Source organism: Oreochromis aureus, linkage group 8 (genome assembly GCF_013358895.1).
Source record: "Oreochromis aureus strain Israel breed Guangdong linkage group 8, ZZ_aureus, whole genome shotgun sequence".
In the NCBI taxonomy this organism is placed as follows: Eukaryota; Metazoa; Chordata; class Actinopteri; order Cichliformes; family Cichlidae; genus Oreochromis; species Oreochromis aureus.
This window is the reverse complement of record NC_052949.1, coordinates 721,614-738,960: the sequence shown is the minus strand read 5'-3', so window position 1 is coordinate 738,960 and position 17,347 is coordinate 721,614. Positions and strand designations below refer to the sequence as shown.

Genomic DNA, 17,347 nt, shown 5'->3' with positions numbered 1-17,347 from the left:
CGTCCCTTATTAGCTCAATACGGGACGTGTACTTTTGTTTCTAAATACGGGACGATTCCGTTTTTTAAGGGACGGTTGGCAACACTAGCTGGGCGACAGTCATAGCAAAGAGATGAAGCACTTTTGAAATATGGGGAAAGCCAAAAACTGCGCTTCCTCCACTTCCGTACCATTGATTCATTAATACTGAATTCTCTCGCAGCTGCTCTCATCCCATGTTGTTGCAGTATATTAACCTCCTACGACCCGAACTCTTCCACGACATGCATTTTTAATTTCTCTTTGATATTTGGGCATATTGGGGCCCGATGAGTGTAAAAACAAAGAATTTCCAGATTTCTTTTTTTTTTTTTTTTACCTATTTTTTGTTTTTAAGAAAAATGAGAGCCACAAATGAGGATATTCATTTAAAATTTTGATAGAACAGTAGCAGTATAATGTCCTCGTAAGTGGATATCAGGCCCATGTAGAGCAAAATTGACTATTTTGGTCAAAATAACCAAAAATGTGATGTCCACATATGTGGACGGCAGGTCCTAGGAGGTTAATGACTAACCTCGTATTGTGGATGGATTATCTCAGTTGTTCTCCTGACTGAAGTTTGGTCCGTTTACAGCATCCTGCCATGCGATTGCATTTGTCCCTAACCATCAGGAACCCTCACGTTAACTTTTATCCAGTGGAAAAAAGTTAGCGTTCATCCTCCAGCTTCACTGTGCTAATGTTATGCTAACATAGCTGTGTAGCTAGCGATCACGTAGCACATCATTATATACCAGCTAGCCCAACTTCAGTAACCCTACAAACGTCACTGCTGTTTAGTTTTCTGTCTTCATTTATGTTGGAAGTGATAGCAGAGCTGTACGTTTGAATTAGTTTCAGAAATCTCTCAGTCAGAACATGGTATGAAATGTTTAGGTGGAAACTAGCGAGCTAACTTCCTGCTAACTTCTAACTCTGTTAAATTTAATAAATTCTGTTTTCATGGATGCGTGGATGTTAAACTTAATTGTTACACCTGGTAAAGCAGCAACGCTGATGATTTAATTAAAGATGAAAGAATTTAAACCGTTATTAACTCTCAGTGTTCATTTGACTTTGGGACCTGAAGCGGACTGAGTTTTGGACCCAGATTACTCCGCGAAGCTCCTCACTACGGCAGCCGTAATGCTCTGACAATCCATTAAGCAGTGCGGCTTACCAAAGTTGTACTAAAACATTTTTTAACAGATTTCTGCACGCCCAAATCGGTTCGAGGTCAGTAAGCACAACCAAAATTCATACATAAGGCACTCTCTCAATTTTTAAGAAAATTAAAGGATTTTAAGTGTGCCTTATAGTGTGGAAAATACGTTATACAGAAGAAAAGAATATATCGCGATATATATCGTTACCGCACGTGCTTCAAATTATACCGCGATATGGATTTTAGGCCATATCGCCCAGCCCTACGTTCCATGTATACCCTGCATGCTAGCATGTTGTCTCTGGGTCATCTTTACACAGCCTGCACCTGGGGTCTTACCTGGTGTGACAGACCCCAGCCTCTAAAAAATAAAAGCAGCTGAAATGTTAAAGAAGAGTTTTTCTGGTCTTTATTTTTAATATCTGACATTTAAACAGCGTAGTCATGGCAATCAAACTGGGCACCCCGCATCGACTCATCAGGTTGCCCAACATCACAACTCTTCACATCAACATGATGAAAACAGTCCAACTCCTCCCCTGAAGACACTTTGGGCTTTTATTTTGAAGGTCTTCCTCTCCTGATGGCCATAAAATGTTGTTTTATTTTATGTGTGTGTGTGTCAGTGCTGGGTGGTTTTGTGTGTGTGCGCTGCAGTAAAGTCCAGCTGTGTGTCCTTGGCGGGGGTCAGGGCGCACTCGATTCTTCTCTGCAACTCGGCGTCAAGCAGCGTCGCTCCGACCACAAAATGATCCTGACACAAAGCAAAGCGATAGTCGGTCATCAATCAGTCACATGACTCACTAAACTTTAAAATATTTTAGTTTGACTTTCAAACCTTCTTCTTGAGGCTTGGTGATGCTACAGGGGGGTTAAAGGTCATATCCTTGATGCTGTAGTCGTCAAACAGCTCCACAGATGACCTGCAGGGGGCAACGTTCACACTTCAGAAAAACTGAACTTTTAAAGGCGCAGTACACCGTTTTCACTGATCCTCACACAGGCTGAGCTTTCTGATTAAACACAGGTGATGTGTGTGTGTGTGTGTGTACCTGCGACTCAGCTCCACACTGAGCGCCGCCGAGCCTTCAGAGGGAGCGCCCTGACTCAGGTGGACTGCAAACCGCCGCACGACGGGGTGGTAATGGTGGTAAAGCGCGCGCAGGTGTCTACATGAAAACACATGAGCACAAACACCACGTGTGCTGTGTGTGTTGCATTCAGAAAGAGCGTGTGTGTGCACATGTGTGTGTGTGTGTGTGTGTGTGTCCTGTGTGTGTGTATACCTGTGTGTGTGTGTGTGTGTGTGTGTGTGTGTGTGTGTGTGTGTGTGTGCGTCTGCAGTGTGTGTGTGTGTGTGTGTATCTGCAGTGTGTGTGTGCTCCCACAGTGTGTGTGCGTTGTGCAGTGTGTGTGTGCAGTGTTTGTGTGTGTGTGTGTGTGTATACCTGCAGTGTGTGTAGCTCCCACAGTGCTGTGTTTTGAGCGTTGCAGTGTTCAGGTTCGTCGAGCTCCGGCAGGTAGAACCCACTGCCCTGAATCTCGTTGTCCAGCAGGAAGTCACACTTGGGGAAGGACTGAGAAAGACACACACACACACACACACACGTCAAACTTCTACCTGTACAACTACCTGAATTACCGAGCAGCTGTTAGGTGACCACACCTGTCTTTTCAAGTGACTGAATTCAGCTCAATTTCATTTATACAGCAACAAATCATGACAACAGTCACGTCGAGGTGCTTCATGTTGTAATGTAAAGAGCAACACTAACACGAAAACAGAGAAAACCCCTGAAATCACGATCTATGAGTAAGCACTCATTGACCGGGGCGGGGAAGAGTTCTGCTCAGGGAGGGTCGGCCATCTGAGAGAGCGGTTGGGGATGAGGGGAGGAAGACAGGATGTCCAGACTCACATGCATCGTGGCTCGGTTGGTGGCAAGAATTCCCACGCTGGCGTTGGGCATTACGTGCAGACTGATCGTGCTCAGCCTTTTGACAAACGCCATCGCCCTCTGTAGGGTCACCTGCTTCCTGCGGCGGGTCAGCATTGCGTCCAGACACCGCAGTACAATGATGGCGTCATCATTGGGCCCCCCTGAGGGATTCAAAGCGTGGCTGTTAAAACAATCATGTGACCTGTGATGTCATACTGCCGGTTCAAAGTGAGGCTAACTGACCTGCGTGGAGCCTGGGCAGCAGTTTATATAACTGAGAGTAAAAGTTGAGCGGGTCGATGTTCAGGACGTCACCTGATACACAAACAAACTTTATTGATCCAGGAAACTCAACAGGAAGTGACATCATGTGTAGGAAACACACCTGACTTTTCAAAGAGTTTGTTAAAATAATTTATTGGTCTATCTCAGTGAGAATAAACTCTGGTCAGTGCTATTGCTGAACAGTGCTGCACATGTGCCTCTAACACGAACACATATGTTTGTCTATGTCACTGTGAGGGGACCCTTACATTCTATATTCCCAGGACTACAATCCAAGTCTGAACCTTTAAAACAACTCGTTATTGCAGCTCCACAAATGTCTCGACATTGATACACAAAGAAGGTCCTGACTTCTTGTGATCATATAACAAATATATTTAAAATGGCCTCAAAGGTCTACATCAGACTAAGGTCTTCACAAGTCAGATATACGAGCACACACACAGAGTCTGACCTTGTCCTGACAGGATGGTGAAGACGGTCTGGATGCAGTGCAGCGTCTCCTTATTGGACAAATCCTGCAGATATAAATAAAGAAACAAAAATAAATAAAGAACTATTTGTGACACCAAACTAGCAGGTGACTCTGCAGGGGGCGGGGTCAAATATGAGCACTCACTCCTGCTTGGATGAGGTCCTGCAGCACGTTGAGCAGGTCATCAAAGAACTCCAGGTTGATGAGGTGAGCAAAACTGACAGGAAATGACATCATATTCAGCACTATAGTAGTATTACAGAGTGTGTGTGTGTGTGTGTGTGTGTGTGTGTGTCGTACTTGGCGAGCCCCTCCAGAACTGCAGGGAGAAGAACTGATTTCTGAGCCTTCTTCAAAATCCTGAAGTAAATGAGGAAGACGATGTTCAGCGTCTCTGTGTGCTGGAGAGGAAGAGCAGAGGGGTGAGGAGGAGGAGGAGGAGGAGGAGTGTCCTTCCTCTCACCATACATGCTCGTGACCTTTCAACTCACCAGCTTGATCTTCTTGTCTTTGCTCTCTGAGGCTTCGGCCTCCAGCAGCTCCTTCTCCAGCTTCTCCTCAGCCTTCTTCCACTACACACACACACACACACACACACACACACACACACACACACACACACGGGTTGGTGTCTCTCACTGCCACCTGCTGGACGGACTGAGAAATCCCTGAGCATCAGCTCATCACAGAGGAAGTTTTTAATGCTTCTTTTATTAATTCTCATAAAGACTTTAGTGAATCAGCACGAACATTTAGTAACATTTTATTCTGACTCACATGTTCTTCTCGTGTCTTTGTTACTTTGCTAATATTTCCTCAGGTTATTGTAAGAATTGATTTTTATATTTTGCCCCAGTTAATATTTTATTAATGTTTCATTGATACATTCTCTTATTTTCACATTATTATGTTTGGAGTTTATTATTTTAAATTAAAAAAGATTTTTTAACATGTTTCACTCATATTTGGATTATTTTTTTACCTTGTGAACATTTACAGATTATCTCTTTGTGCTGACGTTTCTGAAGCTGGCAGAAACGTTTTAACGAACACGCGTTCTTGTTTCTAAAGCCTGAGTTTTTCTCACTGTTCGTCTGCCGCTGCAGCTCCAGCCTTTAAAATGAACGAGGCCTCGTTAACAGGCTGTCGGGGGCGGAGCCGACCGCTGAAACAACCAATAAGGACTCGGGTGCGAGGGTTTACCTTCCTCTGCATCCTCGACAGGTTCTTCTTCCTCTCCTTGTTGGTCATGAACTTCTTCTTTGGTGCCGCAGCCTCGATGTCCTTCTTCATCTCCACCTCTTTAATCCTCAGACTCAGCAGCGTCCGCAGCAGCTGGAGGGGGCGGAGTTAACAGCGTCTGATTAAAAATGTATGTATTCTTGGAGTGGGCGTGGCCCGGATACGTTTCGTTCGTTACCTCGGGTCGGACGTTGTAGTTCAGGCTCTTCACGAGGCCGGAGATAACTCGCACCGTGGCCAGCGAGGCCCCGCCCACTCTGTCCTGCTGGAAGAGCTTCCTGAACGCGTCACAGCACATGCCGGACACCTGAAACACAAAGAGCACGTGAAGGCGTCGCACAATGCCGACGGTCTGTGCCGCGGCGCCCGTGAGACTCACCTTCTTGGTGGAGTCGTTCATCAGCGGCGCCAGGACGACCACAATGTTGTTGTGGAAGTTGAAGTGAGGCAGAGCGACGAGCAGCTCGCACAGGCAGCGGACGGCGACCTCGGCCAGCCCGCCGTACGCCTGCAGCGCCACCGCCTGACTGCGCTTCTTCTTCTTCTGCTTCCAGTCTGTGGGCGGAGATGAGCGGTCAGGGCGCCGTGAGGTGTGCGGGTGTCAGTGTGTGGCTGTTGCTATGGTGACGGTGGCGTACCTTTGACAGTCTGCTCCAGGTCCTCCAGGTAGAACTTGTACTGACTCACCAAACCCTCCTCGAACTCTCGGAGCACCTGCGTCTCCTTCTTCACCTGAAAGACGGCGAGTGGCAGAAACAGCAGGTTAAAACATGGCGACCGTGGCGACCTGCCGCCGGGCGCTCCCTATATAAACAAACTCACAAACGCACCTTAGCGGCCTTCTCTGCCGAGGTCAGAGGTCGGATCCTGTAGGTGGGGGCGATGTCTTTGAAGACCTCCATCAAAGAAACCATCACCAGCTTCCTGACCGTCACCGCCACGCTGGGGTCGGCCTCCATCAGCATCCCCCTCAGCTCCTTCACGCGCTTTATCTGTCACACACGACGTCACATTAAACACACACATACACGCCACGAGCTCGATCCCAGAGCGGTGCCTGGCCTTACGCTGCCGATGGGGTCCGACACAATGGCCGACGCCAGGCCGGCGATGGTCAGCTTCCTCTCGTTCAGCTTCTGATTCCTGAGCCGCTCTCTCTGCGCCGGTGTCATCTCCTGGCAGCTCGGTGGCTCCGCCTCTGCACGGAGGACATGTGGCAGCGATGAGAGGACGCCTCAGCTTCGTCACGGAGGCGTTTAACCCGCCGTGCCTGGGGACGCTTCAGAGTTATTCTTGTTCCAAAAGTTCTGACTGCTTTTCATACCTGTGTCGACGTCATCAGGCTCCTCCTCCTGCTCCTCCCCCTGCTCCTCCTCCTCCGGCTGCTTCTCCACCACTGAAAGAACAGAGGGAGACGTTTCAACACAGCCACAGAGAACCAATCAGATCGATCAGCGATTAACGCAGCGTGCCGTACCCCTCTCGACGCTCTGTGGGATCACGCCCGTCTTGTCTTTGATCGGCAGCAGGTGGATCACTTCCTTCTCCTCCGTCCTCGCCATCTTCCTGGGAACCTTCTCGTAGCTGCGAGCTACGTCCGATTTCCGCTTCCTCCCACCATGCACCGGCCCGCTGGGACACCCCGCAGCATCACACAAACGCACCTCAGTCACTGCGCATCACACCTGCTTCTGTATCTAAATATGGTTTGTGTGTGTGTTGGAGTTACCATGACGACAGGTCCCTGGTGATGAAGGACGCCTGGCGAGCCATGGCGGTCATCTGCTGCAGGTCTTCCTGCTCCATCATGTCTGTGGGCAGGCTCTCCAGAAACTCCTCCTCCTCCTCCTCCTCCTCTGTACAAGCAGGAGCAGGGTCAGACAGTTCTGGTCTCTGATTGGTTTACAGCAGACATTAGTAATCACATGATCATTTGCCGTCACCTGGTCTCTTCCTGTACGTCTCCAGGGGGCGGGGCGTGTCGCCGGCGGCGCCCTTCACCGCCTGCCTCAGCCTCTTCTGCTCCTTGCGCTGCTTCTTGGCGACGTTCTGCTGCTTCAGCTGGCGGTTCTTCAGCTTGTTCTCCAGCTTCACGCCGCTCGTCTTCAGCAGGCGGCGAAACGTCGGCCGCCGCTTCTTCGAGCGAGGCTGCGGAGCGTCAGAGGAAAGAAGGAAAGGTGTTATCGGCAGCGATGATGTCACGGTCCATGCAGGCTCTGGGTTGGATCCTGTGAACACCTGACGTGGTGTGACCCGACTCTAAACCCCCCAATCAGAGACAAGCTCAGCGTCTCGAGCTGCTGGTTTACTGGACTCACTGTGGGCGTGGAGCTCAGAGGCTCTGCCGCCTCAATACTACCTCACACTACACAGTACTACCTCACACTACCTCACACTACACAGTACTACCTCACACTACATCACACTACACAGCACTACCTCACACTACACAGCACTACCTCACACTACACAGCACTACCTCACACTACCTCACACTACACAGCACTACCTCACACTACATCACACTACACAGTACTACCTCACACTACATCACACTACACAGTACTACCTCACACTACATCACACTACACAGTACTACATCACACACTACACAGTACTACATCACACTACACAGCACTACCTCACACTACATCACACACAGTACTACACCACACTACACAGTACTACCTCACACTACATCACACCTACCTCACTACCTCACATCACACTACACAGTACTACCTCACACTACATCACACTACACAGTACTACCTCACACTACACAGTACTACCTCACACTACATCACACACACACACAGTACTACCTCACACTACATCACACTACACAGTACTACCTCACACTACCTCACACTACACAGCACTACCTCACACTCACACACAGCACTACCTCACACTACACACACTACACAGTACTACCTCACACTACATCACACTACACAGTACTACCTCACACTACATCACACTACACAGCACTACCTCACACTACATCACACCACACAGCACTACCTCACACTACATCACACTACACAGCACTACCTCACACTACATCACACCACACAGCACTACCTCACACTACATCACACTACACAGCACTACCTCACACTACATCACACTACACAGCACTACCTCACACTACATCACACTACACAGTACTACCTCACACTACATCACACTACACAGTACTACCTCACACTACATCACACTACACAGCACTACCTCACACTACACAGTACTACCTCACACTACATCACACTACACAGTACTACCTCACACTACATCACACTACACAGTACTACCTCACACTACACAGTACTACCTCACACTACATCACACTACACAGCACTACCTCACACTACATCACACTACACAGCACTACCTCACACTACATCACACTACACAGTACTACCTCACACTACATCACACTACACAGCACTACCTCACATCACACCACACAGTACTACCTCACACACACACTACATCACTACACAGCACTACCACACACATCACACACAGTACTACCTCACACTACCTCACACACTACACAGTACCACCTCACACTACACAGTACTACCTCACACACACAGTACTACCTCACACTACATCACACTACACAGTACTACCTCACACTACACAGTACTACCTCACACACTACACTCACTACACTCACTACCTCACACACAGTACACCACACCACTACAGCACACCACACACAGCTACCTCACACTACACAGCACTACCTCACACTACATCACACTACACAGTACTACCTCACACTACACAGTACTACCTCACACTACATCACACTACACAGTACTACCTCACACTACATCACACTACAGTACTACCTCACACTACACAGTACTACCTCACACTACACACACTACCTCACACTACACACTACACAGTACTACCTCACACTACACAGTACTACCTCACACTACATCACACTACACAGTACTACCTCACACTACACACACTACATCACACTACACAGTACACACATCACACTACACAGTACTACCTCACACTACACAGTACTACCTCACACTACATCACACTACACAGTACTACCTCACACTACACAGTACTACCTCACACTACATCACACTACACAGTACTACCTCACACTACACAGTACTACCTCACACTACATCACACTACACAGTACTACCTCACACTACATCACACTACACAGTACTACCTCACACTACACAGTACTACCTCACACTACACAGTACTACCTCACACTACATCACACTACACAGTACTACCTCACACTACACAGTACTACCTCACTACACACGCCACACAGTACTACCTCACACTACACAGTACACCTCACACTACTACCTCACACAGTACACCACACTACACAGTACTACCTCACACACACACAGTACTACCTCACACTACACAGTACTACCTCACACTACATCACAGTACACAGTACTACCTCACACTACAGCTGTGCACACTGACCAAAATCTCACATCCCACCTCACACCAGACATCTACCTCACACTACATCACACTACACATTACAAAATGTAACACCACCTGTAAATTCTGTGAATCTCGGGCATCTCGACTTGCACCAAGTGTTTCCAGCACTACGTCAGTACACAGTGTACCTCACACGACACAGTTTTAACTGATGCATGGAACTATACATTTTAGGCGTACTACACATACCGGCAGCCACCACACAGTGACTACCTACACCACACAGTACTACCTCACACACAAGTCTGTTCTAACGTTTGAGTCTAAGGTTTATTTTTTACTACCTCACACCACTCAGTTTTACCTTCTCATCCAGTACTACCTCTGCATCTTTCACTACACTTGTTTTACCTGAAAACACCTCAACAGGATCTTGAGCTTTACACCACAGGTTTACCTGGACACTACACACAGTACCGGACACCACACAGTACTACCTCGTTGTTGCTACACTACACAGTACTAAACAACACAGCGCTACCTCACACTGTAGTGTGGTACTACCTCACACCACACAGTACTACCTCAAACTAATATAGCCACTACAGTGACCATCAAAATGATGAAAAACATTGCCGTAAACACACTACCTTGCAACACCACCTCACAAGCGATAGCGTACATGAACGATAGGCGTTTTCTACACAGTCATCCGACCTCACACCACACCGACAGCCTACCTCACACTACATCACACTACACAGTACTACCTCACACATCACACAGTACTACCTCACACTACATCACACTACACAGCACTACCTCACACTACACAGTACACACTACACAGTACTACCTCACACTACATCACACTCACACACACTACCTCACACTACACACTACACACACTACACAGTACTACCTCACACCACACTCACAGTACTACAGTACACTCACACTACACACTACACAGTACTACCTCACACTACACAGTACCTCACCTCACACACTACACAGTACTACCTCACACTACACAGTACTACCTCACACTACACAGTACTACCTCACACTACCTCACACTACACAGCACTACCTCACACTACCTCACACTACACAGTACTACCTCACACTACATCACACTACACAGTACTACCTCACACTACATCACACTACACAGTACTACCTCACACTACATCACACTACACAGTACTACCTCACACTACATCACACTACACAGTACTACCTCACACTACATCACACTACCTCAGTACTACCTCACACTACACAGTACTACCTCACACTACCTCACACCACACAGTACTACCTCACACCACACACAGTACTACACTCACACACACACCACCTCACAGTACTACCTCACAGTACTACCTCACACTACACAGTACTACCTCACACTACACAGTACTACCCCATACTGCCTGGTACTACAGGATACTACATGTGCTACGTCGCTGGGTGGATGATGAGGTGTGTTTCTTTCCTGAGTGGGGACACAGAGTGGCTGACTCCGGGCAGACCATCAGACACTGTGAATCCTTCCACGTGACCGTTTGTGATGCTGTAAAGCAGCATGAGGCTCTGATGGAGGAGCCATCACCGTGTGTGCTCGGACCACACTCCGTTCAATGCCGCGTTATTTTGGGGTCTGACTCTAAAATCGTGGGTTTTTCTGTGGACTCTGGCGGTGGGCTGTGAGGACACAGGAGCTTTAAGCATGTTTGTTCTCTTAGACCAGACTCCGTTCATTAAACGGCGGATTCAAGCCTCTCACTCACCGGGCCCATGGCTGCAGGATGTTCCGGTGTCTCCGCTGTGTCAGGCCGGACTGCAGTTGCTCCTGCTCGGTCACTTTGGTTTGGAGTGTCGGAGTGTTTTGGTGCCGAGATGCGGGTTACCTCCACACGTTGCTCTCTAAGGACCCGGAAACAGAAAAGTAACAGCCCTGCTGTGATGGGAGGACAGCGCCCCCAGCGGCCGGAGGACAGGACCAGTTTTTTCCCCCCTGCTGGACTGGAGCGCGCCTCAGACGCCCTACGGCTCTCCGTGAGGCCTCCACGGGGAGATTTACCGATGTTGCTTCAAACAGACTCAAGAGAAAGAGTGTGTGTGTGGGTGTAATCTGATTATTTTCCCTCGGATTCAGACTCCCCGAGGTCCTGCCATGCTTTCTGGATGTGTTCTCTATGCACCTTCCAGGACCTTGAAACCTTCTTGAGGACCTGAGGTTGAATAAGTCATGTGACACGGAACATATGACTCTGCATTCAGTAGACTAACAACAGCTGGAGGATTCATTAGACAAGTGTAATTTAAATAAAGCTCACAACTTAGTTGAATTTTTGATGCTGCTTTTCAACTAATGTAGCTAGATTGTATGTGCGTACTTTTCTTTTTTTTATTATTATTACTTTTTTTTAATTTTTTTTTATTTTGTATCTCACTTTATAAGGAAGGTCATTTAATGTAATTGTATGCTGCTTTATATTATCTCTGACCTATACTGTTCCTTTCTTTTGTTCTCTGTTCGATGGCTGCTTTGTTCTTAACCACTTATACTTGTACATTTATCAAATCAAATCAAATCACTTTTATTGTCACGTCACATGTGCAGGTACACTGGTACAGTACATGTGAGTGAAATTCTTGTGTGCGAGCTTCACAAGCAACAGAGTTGTGCAAAAATACAATAACGTAAAACAAGCAAAATATAAAAATGGCTAATCTAAAAAGTAATAAATATATGTGCAATATATAAAGGTATATACATTACTGAACGTGTGTACTAAATATGTTTTTCTACATGTGTGTGTGTGTGAGTGTGTATATATACATGTTTTACAAATGAAATAAAGTAAACAATAAAATAAGATATATAAAATATACAGAGGTTGGTATGTGCAAAACAGTGGCATTAATGTACAGTATGGAGTGCATAATGTTGAAGTTCCAGTAGTGAGGGTGAGGTGTCTATGACGTGTTCAGCAGTCTGATGGCCTGGTGGAAAAAGCTGTCTCTCAGTCTGCTGGTACGGGACCAGATGCTGCAGAACCTCCTTCCTGATGGAAGTAGTCTGAACAGTTTGTGGCTGGGGTGACTGGAGTCCTTGATGATCCTCCCGCTTTCCTCAGGCACCGCTTCCTGTAGATGTCTTGGAGGAGGGAAGCTCACCTCAATTATCCGTTCAGCACACCGCACTACTCTCTGGAGAGCTTTGCGGTTGTAAGCGGTGCTGTTGCCATACCAGGTGGTGATGCATCCAGTGAGGATGCTCTCAATGGCACAGCGATAGAAGGTCCTGAGGATGCGGGGCTCATGCCGAATCTTTTCAGTCTCCTGAGAAAGAAGAGGCGCTGCTGCGCCTTCTTCACTGTTTTGTCTATGTGTACTGACCACGTAAGATCCTCAGCCAGATGTACACCAAGGAAGCGGAAGCTGCTCACTCTCTCCACAGCGGCGCCGTTGATGGTGATGGGGTGTGTACTCCTCTGCACCTCCGGAAGTCCACTATCAACTCCTTTGTCTTTGCGACGTTGAGGGTGAGATGGTTGTCTTGACACCAGTGGGTCAGGCGCTGACCTCCTCCCTGTAGGCCGCCTCATCACTGTTGGTGATAAGACCCACCACTGTAGTGTCGTCCGCAAACTTCACAATGATGTTGGAGTTGTTAGTGGCCGTGCAGTCGTGGGTGTAGAGTGAGTACAGGAGAGGGCTCAGTACACACCCCTGTGGAGCACCAGTGTTCAGTGTGATGGGGGATGAGGTGGTGCTGCCCAGTCTGACCACTTGGCGTCTGTCAGACAGGAAGTTAAGGATCCAGCTGCAGAGGGAGCTGCTTAGTCCTAGATCCTGCAGTTTCCTGTCCAGCTTCGAGGGAACGATGGTGTTGAATGCTTTCTTTTTGATTTGTAAGATATGCGCTATATTTGTTAATTTGTACAATAAAAAAAAACAAAAAAACCCCGACAACAACAGCTGGAGGATGACCCTTCACCTGCCCCGCAGGCTGACACCTGAAGTTTGCCCAGAATGCACTTTGTGAATGAACAGAAACGGATCAAAGGTGAGGTCAGAAGGGGACTGCAGAAACTCCGGTTACAGGGGTGGCTGTAGCTCAGGTGGCAGAGCAGGTGACCTGGTGTTCGCCTTCCTGGCTGTGAGCCGGAGTTTCAGAGGAAAATAGAAACAGAAAAGTGAATTGTACTTTGTAAATCTGAGTCGACTGAAAAGCGCGATTCACATAATTTACCATTCCTCTGTGAGCCGGAGTTTCAGAGGAAAAATAGAAACAGAAAAGTGAATTGTACTTTAATCTGAGTCGACTGCGATTCACATAACGGCGGCACTCTGTGCGGCGCTCGCTGACATCACACCCAAACCACCCGCCCCTGCCTTTTAAAGTATTAACATTTATTTTTCTCATTGAACTTTTTATACTTTATTTTCGATGGGCCTCAGGAATGTGCGGACAGGTGTGCTGCACCTGCTGATGAAACAGGAAGCTGCAGACCGAGTCGCCCACCTCGTGCTCCTCAGATTCATCACCAACACTTTTTATTGATCATAATTATTTTTATTATTCATGGATCCGTCCTGCAGGATGTTTGTCTTCTTACGTCACTTCATAAAAATCATAAACAAACATTTCAGAACAAAAATAAACTTTTTATTTTATTTTGAAAGGTCACTTCATGTCATCAAAACCTTTTCAAATTAAAGTTGACATCTGAGTACTATCAGTGTGCACAGTGACCTCAGTGATGACGTCATGCGTAAGCTGAAGCGGCGCGCCATCCCATTAAGGCAGCAGGTGGACAGGTGTGCTCCTGCACAGGTGTCTGCAGTCCATCGTGTCTCTGAAACATGAAAAAATTTCCTTCAAAATCATAAAACATCAAGAAAATCCAAGGACTCAGATTGCGACCAATCAGTGTAAGGAACAGCCAGAGTCTGTTTGCCGAATCAGAGGCCCCGCCCTCTGCACACACAAGTCGTCCAAACCCTTCAGGCGTAGCCGCACTTGTGCAGTTTCAGGTTGCGCTGGTCGGCGTAGCGTTTGCCGCAGCGGTCGCAGATATACTGCTTCCCGCCGGCGTGCAGGTGGCGCTTGTGCGTGCGCAGGTGGCTGCCCTGGCTGAAGCTCTTGCCGCAGACGTCGCAGGCGTACGGCTTCTCGCCCGTGTGCACCCGCGTGTGCAGCTTCAGGCTGTTGCTGTTGTTGAACTTCTTGTCGCATGCACCGCACGCGAACGGCTTCTCGCCGGAGTGCGTGCGCCCATGCGAGATCAGGCTGCTCTGTTGGCTGAACGTCTTCCCGCACTGGCGGCAGCAGAATGGCCGCTCGCCCGTGTGCGTGCGGCGGTGGATCTTGAGGTTCACCGCCTGCCGGAAGCTCTTCCCACAGAGGTCGCAGGCGAAGGGGCGGGCGCCGCTGTGTGTGCGCTGGTGGTTCCTGAGGTTGACGGCGTGCCGGAATGCTTTGTGGCACTGCTCACACCTGAACGGCTTCTGGCCACTATGGATCAGCTGGTGCGTGCGCAGCGTGACGGCGCGTGTGAAGCCCTTCCCGCACGCCTTGCACACGAAGATCTTGGCGCCTGCGTGCGTCCGCTTGTGGCGCTGCAGGTTCTGCGGCAGATTAAAGCGGCGGCCGCACTGGTCGCAGGCGTGTGGCTTCTCGCCCGTGTGCACGACGGCGTGCGCCTTCAGTTGACCCTGCTTGGAGAAGCGTTTGCCGCACTGCGGGCACTCGAAGGGCCGCTCGCCCGTGTGTGTGCGCATGTGGCTCTGCATGCCCTGCCGCTGGCGGAAGGCGCGGCCGCACACGCTGCACAAGAATGGCTTTTCTCCCGTGTGCACGCGCAGGTGCGTCTTGAGGTTGCTCTGAGACGAAAAGGACTTCCCGCACGCCGTGCATGTGAAGTACTTCCAGGTGACGCTCTCCAGCACGAAGCCCCCTGGGCTCGCCACCTTCGATGGGGAAAGCGGCTGCTCCGACTCGTCCGGCGGGGCCGCCTCCACCTCGGCTCCTGAAGGAATAAGCACAGCTGATCAGACTGTCACACATGCGGGCGTACTTCCTGCCGCAGTCGAGCACTCACTCTCTGCGATGGCGCCCAGGTCGATGTTCCCGTGCTCGTCCTTAATGGTGACCGCCAGCACCAGCGGCGTCTCCTCCTCCTCCTCCTTCGAACTGACCTGCAGGGACACAAATACATACAATCAGTCACGGTCAGTGAACGCAGCACAGGTGAGTCAGAGCAGGAGGCTTACCTGAGGGGGCGTGGCCGAGTCGCTGCCCTGCTGCCGGAGTCCGTACGAGTGCTCAAGCTCTGCCACAAACACAACACAGCGAGAGCAACGTTACTGAGGCTCGGGGGTGGAGTCTGCGGGCAGGGCCGTTACTTACCGATGTGGGCGTTGCTGAGCACGTTGAGCATGCTCGTCTGCGGTCGCCGGGTGCCGCGGCCCGATGGCGGCTCCACCATCAGCCCGACTTCATCCAGCAGGTTGAGGATCTTCCCCAGAGCCTCGTTCCCCAGAGTCTCCATGATGGAGGCGAACAGCACCTGAGGTCAGAGGTCACACACCGTCACCATGACGATGGTCAAAACTAAACAACCACCACCAGCTACAGTCTGGGCCACCAGTCACACCACCACACCAGTTAGCCTGGGCCACCAGTTACACCATTACACCAGTTAGTCCTGGCCACCAGATACACCACCACACCAGCTACACTGGGCCACCAGTTACACCACCACACCAGTTACACTGAGTAACCAGTCACACGACCACACCAGCAACACTGGGTCACCAGTTACACCACCACACCAGTTAGTCTGGGTCACCAGTTACACCGCCACACCAGCCAGTCCCCGCTCCTCACCATCCTCTCGTGGCTCTCCGTCCTCTCTCTGGCCGGCAGAGTAGGCTCCTCTCCGGCCTCCACCAGCTTCTTCAGCTCCGCCACTGCAGCGTGGACGAGGGACTCCATGACGGCGGCCAGCTGTGTGTGCAGGCCGGCGGAGAAGCTCATCCTGCGGGCTGACAGGCCGCGGAGCCCTGCCGACCATCAGCTGGACCTCGAGCCGCTCTAAGCGGTTACTCAGAGGACAGAAGGCCCGGAGGAAAGAACCGCGAGTCCAGTCTGATCCGACCCACAGACACGAACTACACGGGGGGTTGCACCGAGAGCTGCTCCGGCTTCCGGTTCAAACAGGAAGCCGCTTCCGTTTCTAACTGTGATCCGGACAGAGCTCACGGATGTCTGACTGTAGTTCCGCTTGTTTCTGGGCTGGATCAGGTTACATGTTACGGTTTGTGCCTCCAACGAGGAGCTAAATATTATTTATTAATTATTATTTATTTATTATATATTTATTTTTTCATCTAAAAATCAAACAAACAAACACTTTCAATAAAAAACGTTTTGCTCTTTTTGCATTTACAGCCATCCAATCAGAAACATGATGGATAAACAGAAATCTTTGGTTTTCAGAGAAGAACGTGTTTAACTTTCTTTAACTCTCAGCAGTGCTGTCACTCTGGGTCAAAGCTGCACACAGGGCGGTCAGTCTCGTTTATTTATTGTCCTGATACGAATCTCACAAACCAAACTGATTCATTTATCCTGGGAGCTCCCTCACACTCTGAGGACGAGCAGAGCAAACCTGTCATCACAAACTGCTTCATCCTAAGCGAGCCTGGAGGACAGATACCACAGAAGAAGAGTGA

At 49.3% G+C, this 17,347-nt stretch overlaps 2 protein-coding genes across 2 annotated transcripts; both read right to left on the bottom strand.

Moving 5' to 3' along the window:
• Positions 1-1,570: 1,570 nt before the first annotated feature.
• On the bottom strand, positions 1,571-11,806 carry noc3l (NOC3-like DNA replication regulator). The gene is made up of 21 exons (XM_039616486.1): positions 11,389-11,806; positions 7,072-7,276; positions 6,858-6,984; positions 6,606-6,760; positions 6,453-6,524; positions 6,196-6,326; positions 5,959-6,120; positions 5,767-5,860; positions 5,508-5,683; positions 5,307-5,435; positions 5,090-5,221; positions 4,378-4,458; positions 4,187-4,287; positions 4,031-4,103; positions 3,866-3,929; positions 3,370-3,441; positions 3,106-3,287; positions 2,632-2,763; positions 2,239-2,333; positions 2,025-2,109; positions 1,571-1,940 (listed from the first exon to the last, which is right to left on the bottom strand). The coding sequence occupies exons 1-21, from the start codon at positions 11,395-11,397 to the stop codon at positions 1,809-1,811; spliced, it is 2,409 nt and encodes an 802-aa protein (XP_039472420.1). The 5' UTR covers positions 11,398-11,806; the 3' UTR covers positions 1,571-1,808.
• A 2,448-nt stretch (positions 11,807-14,254) lies between these two features.
• Positions 14,255-16,994, bottom strand: si:ch211-207i20.2 (uncharacterized protein LOC568537 homolog). The gene is made up of 5 exons (XM_031747238.2): positions 16,500-16,994; positions 16,020-16,179; positions 15,884-15,942; positions 15,712-15,808; positions 14,255-15,639 (listed from the first exon to the last, which is right to left on the bottom strand). The coding sequence occupies exons 1-5, from the start codon at positions 16,647-16,649 to the stop codon at positions 14,615-14,617; spliced, it is 1,491 nt and encodes a 496-aa protein (XP_031603098.1). The 5' UTR covers positions 16,650-16,994; the 3' UTR covers positions 14,255-14,614.
• Between the last annotated feature and the right edge of the window lie 353 nt (positions 16,995-17,347).

What these genes read in the sequence shown, in the direction of transcription:
- noc3l (XM_039616486.1), bottom strand. An exon ending in GCCTGATGACGTCGACACAG is followed by an intron (nt 6,327 to 6,452) that starts GTATGAAAAGCA and finishes TCCTCCGTGCAG; the next exon opens with AGGCGGAGCCACCGAGCTGC. An exon ending in GCTGCCCAGGCTCCACGCAG is followed by an intron (nt 3,288 to 3,369) that starts GTCAGTTAGCCT and finishes TGAATCCCTCAG; the next exon opens with GGGGGCCCAATGATGACGCC.
- si:ch211-207i20.2 (XM_031747238.2), bottom strand. Translation starts at nt 16,649, where the DNA reads ATGAGCTTCTCCGCCGGCCTGCACACACAGCTGGCCGCCGTCATGGAG. An exon ending in GCTCAGCAACGCCCACATCG is followed by an intron (nt 15,943 to 16,019) that starts GTAAGTAACGGC and finishes TGTTTGTGGCAG; the next exon opens with AGCTTGAGCACTCGTACGGA. An exon ending in ACTCGGCCACGCCCCCTCAG is followed by an intron (nt 15,809 to 15,883) that starts GTAAGCCTCCTG and finishes GTGTCCCTGCAG; the next exon opens with GTCAGTTCGAAGGAGGAGGA.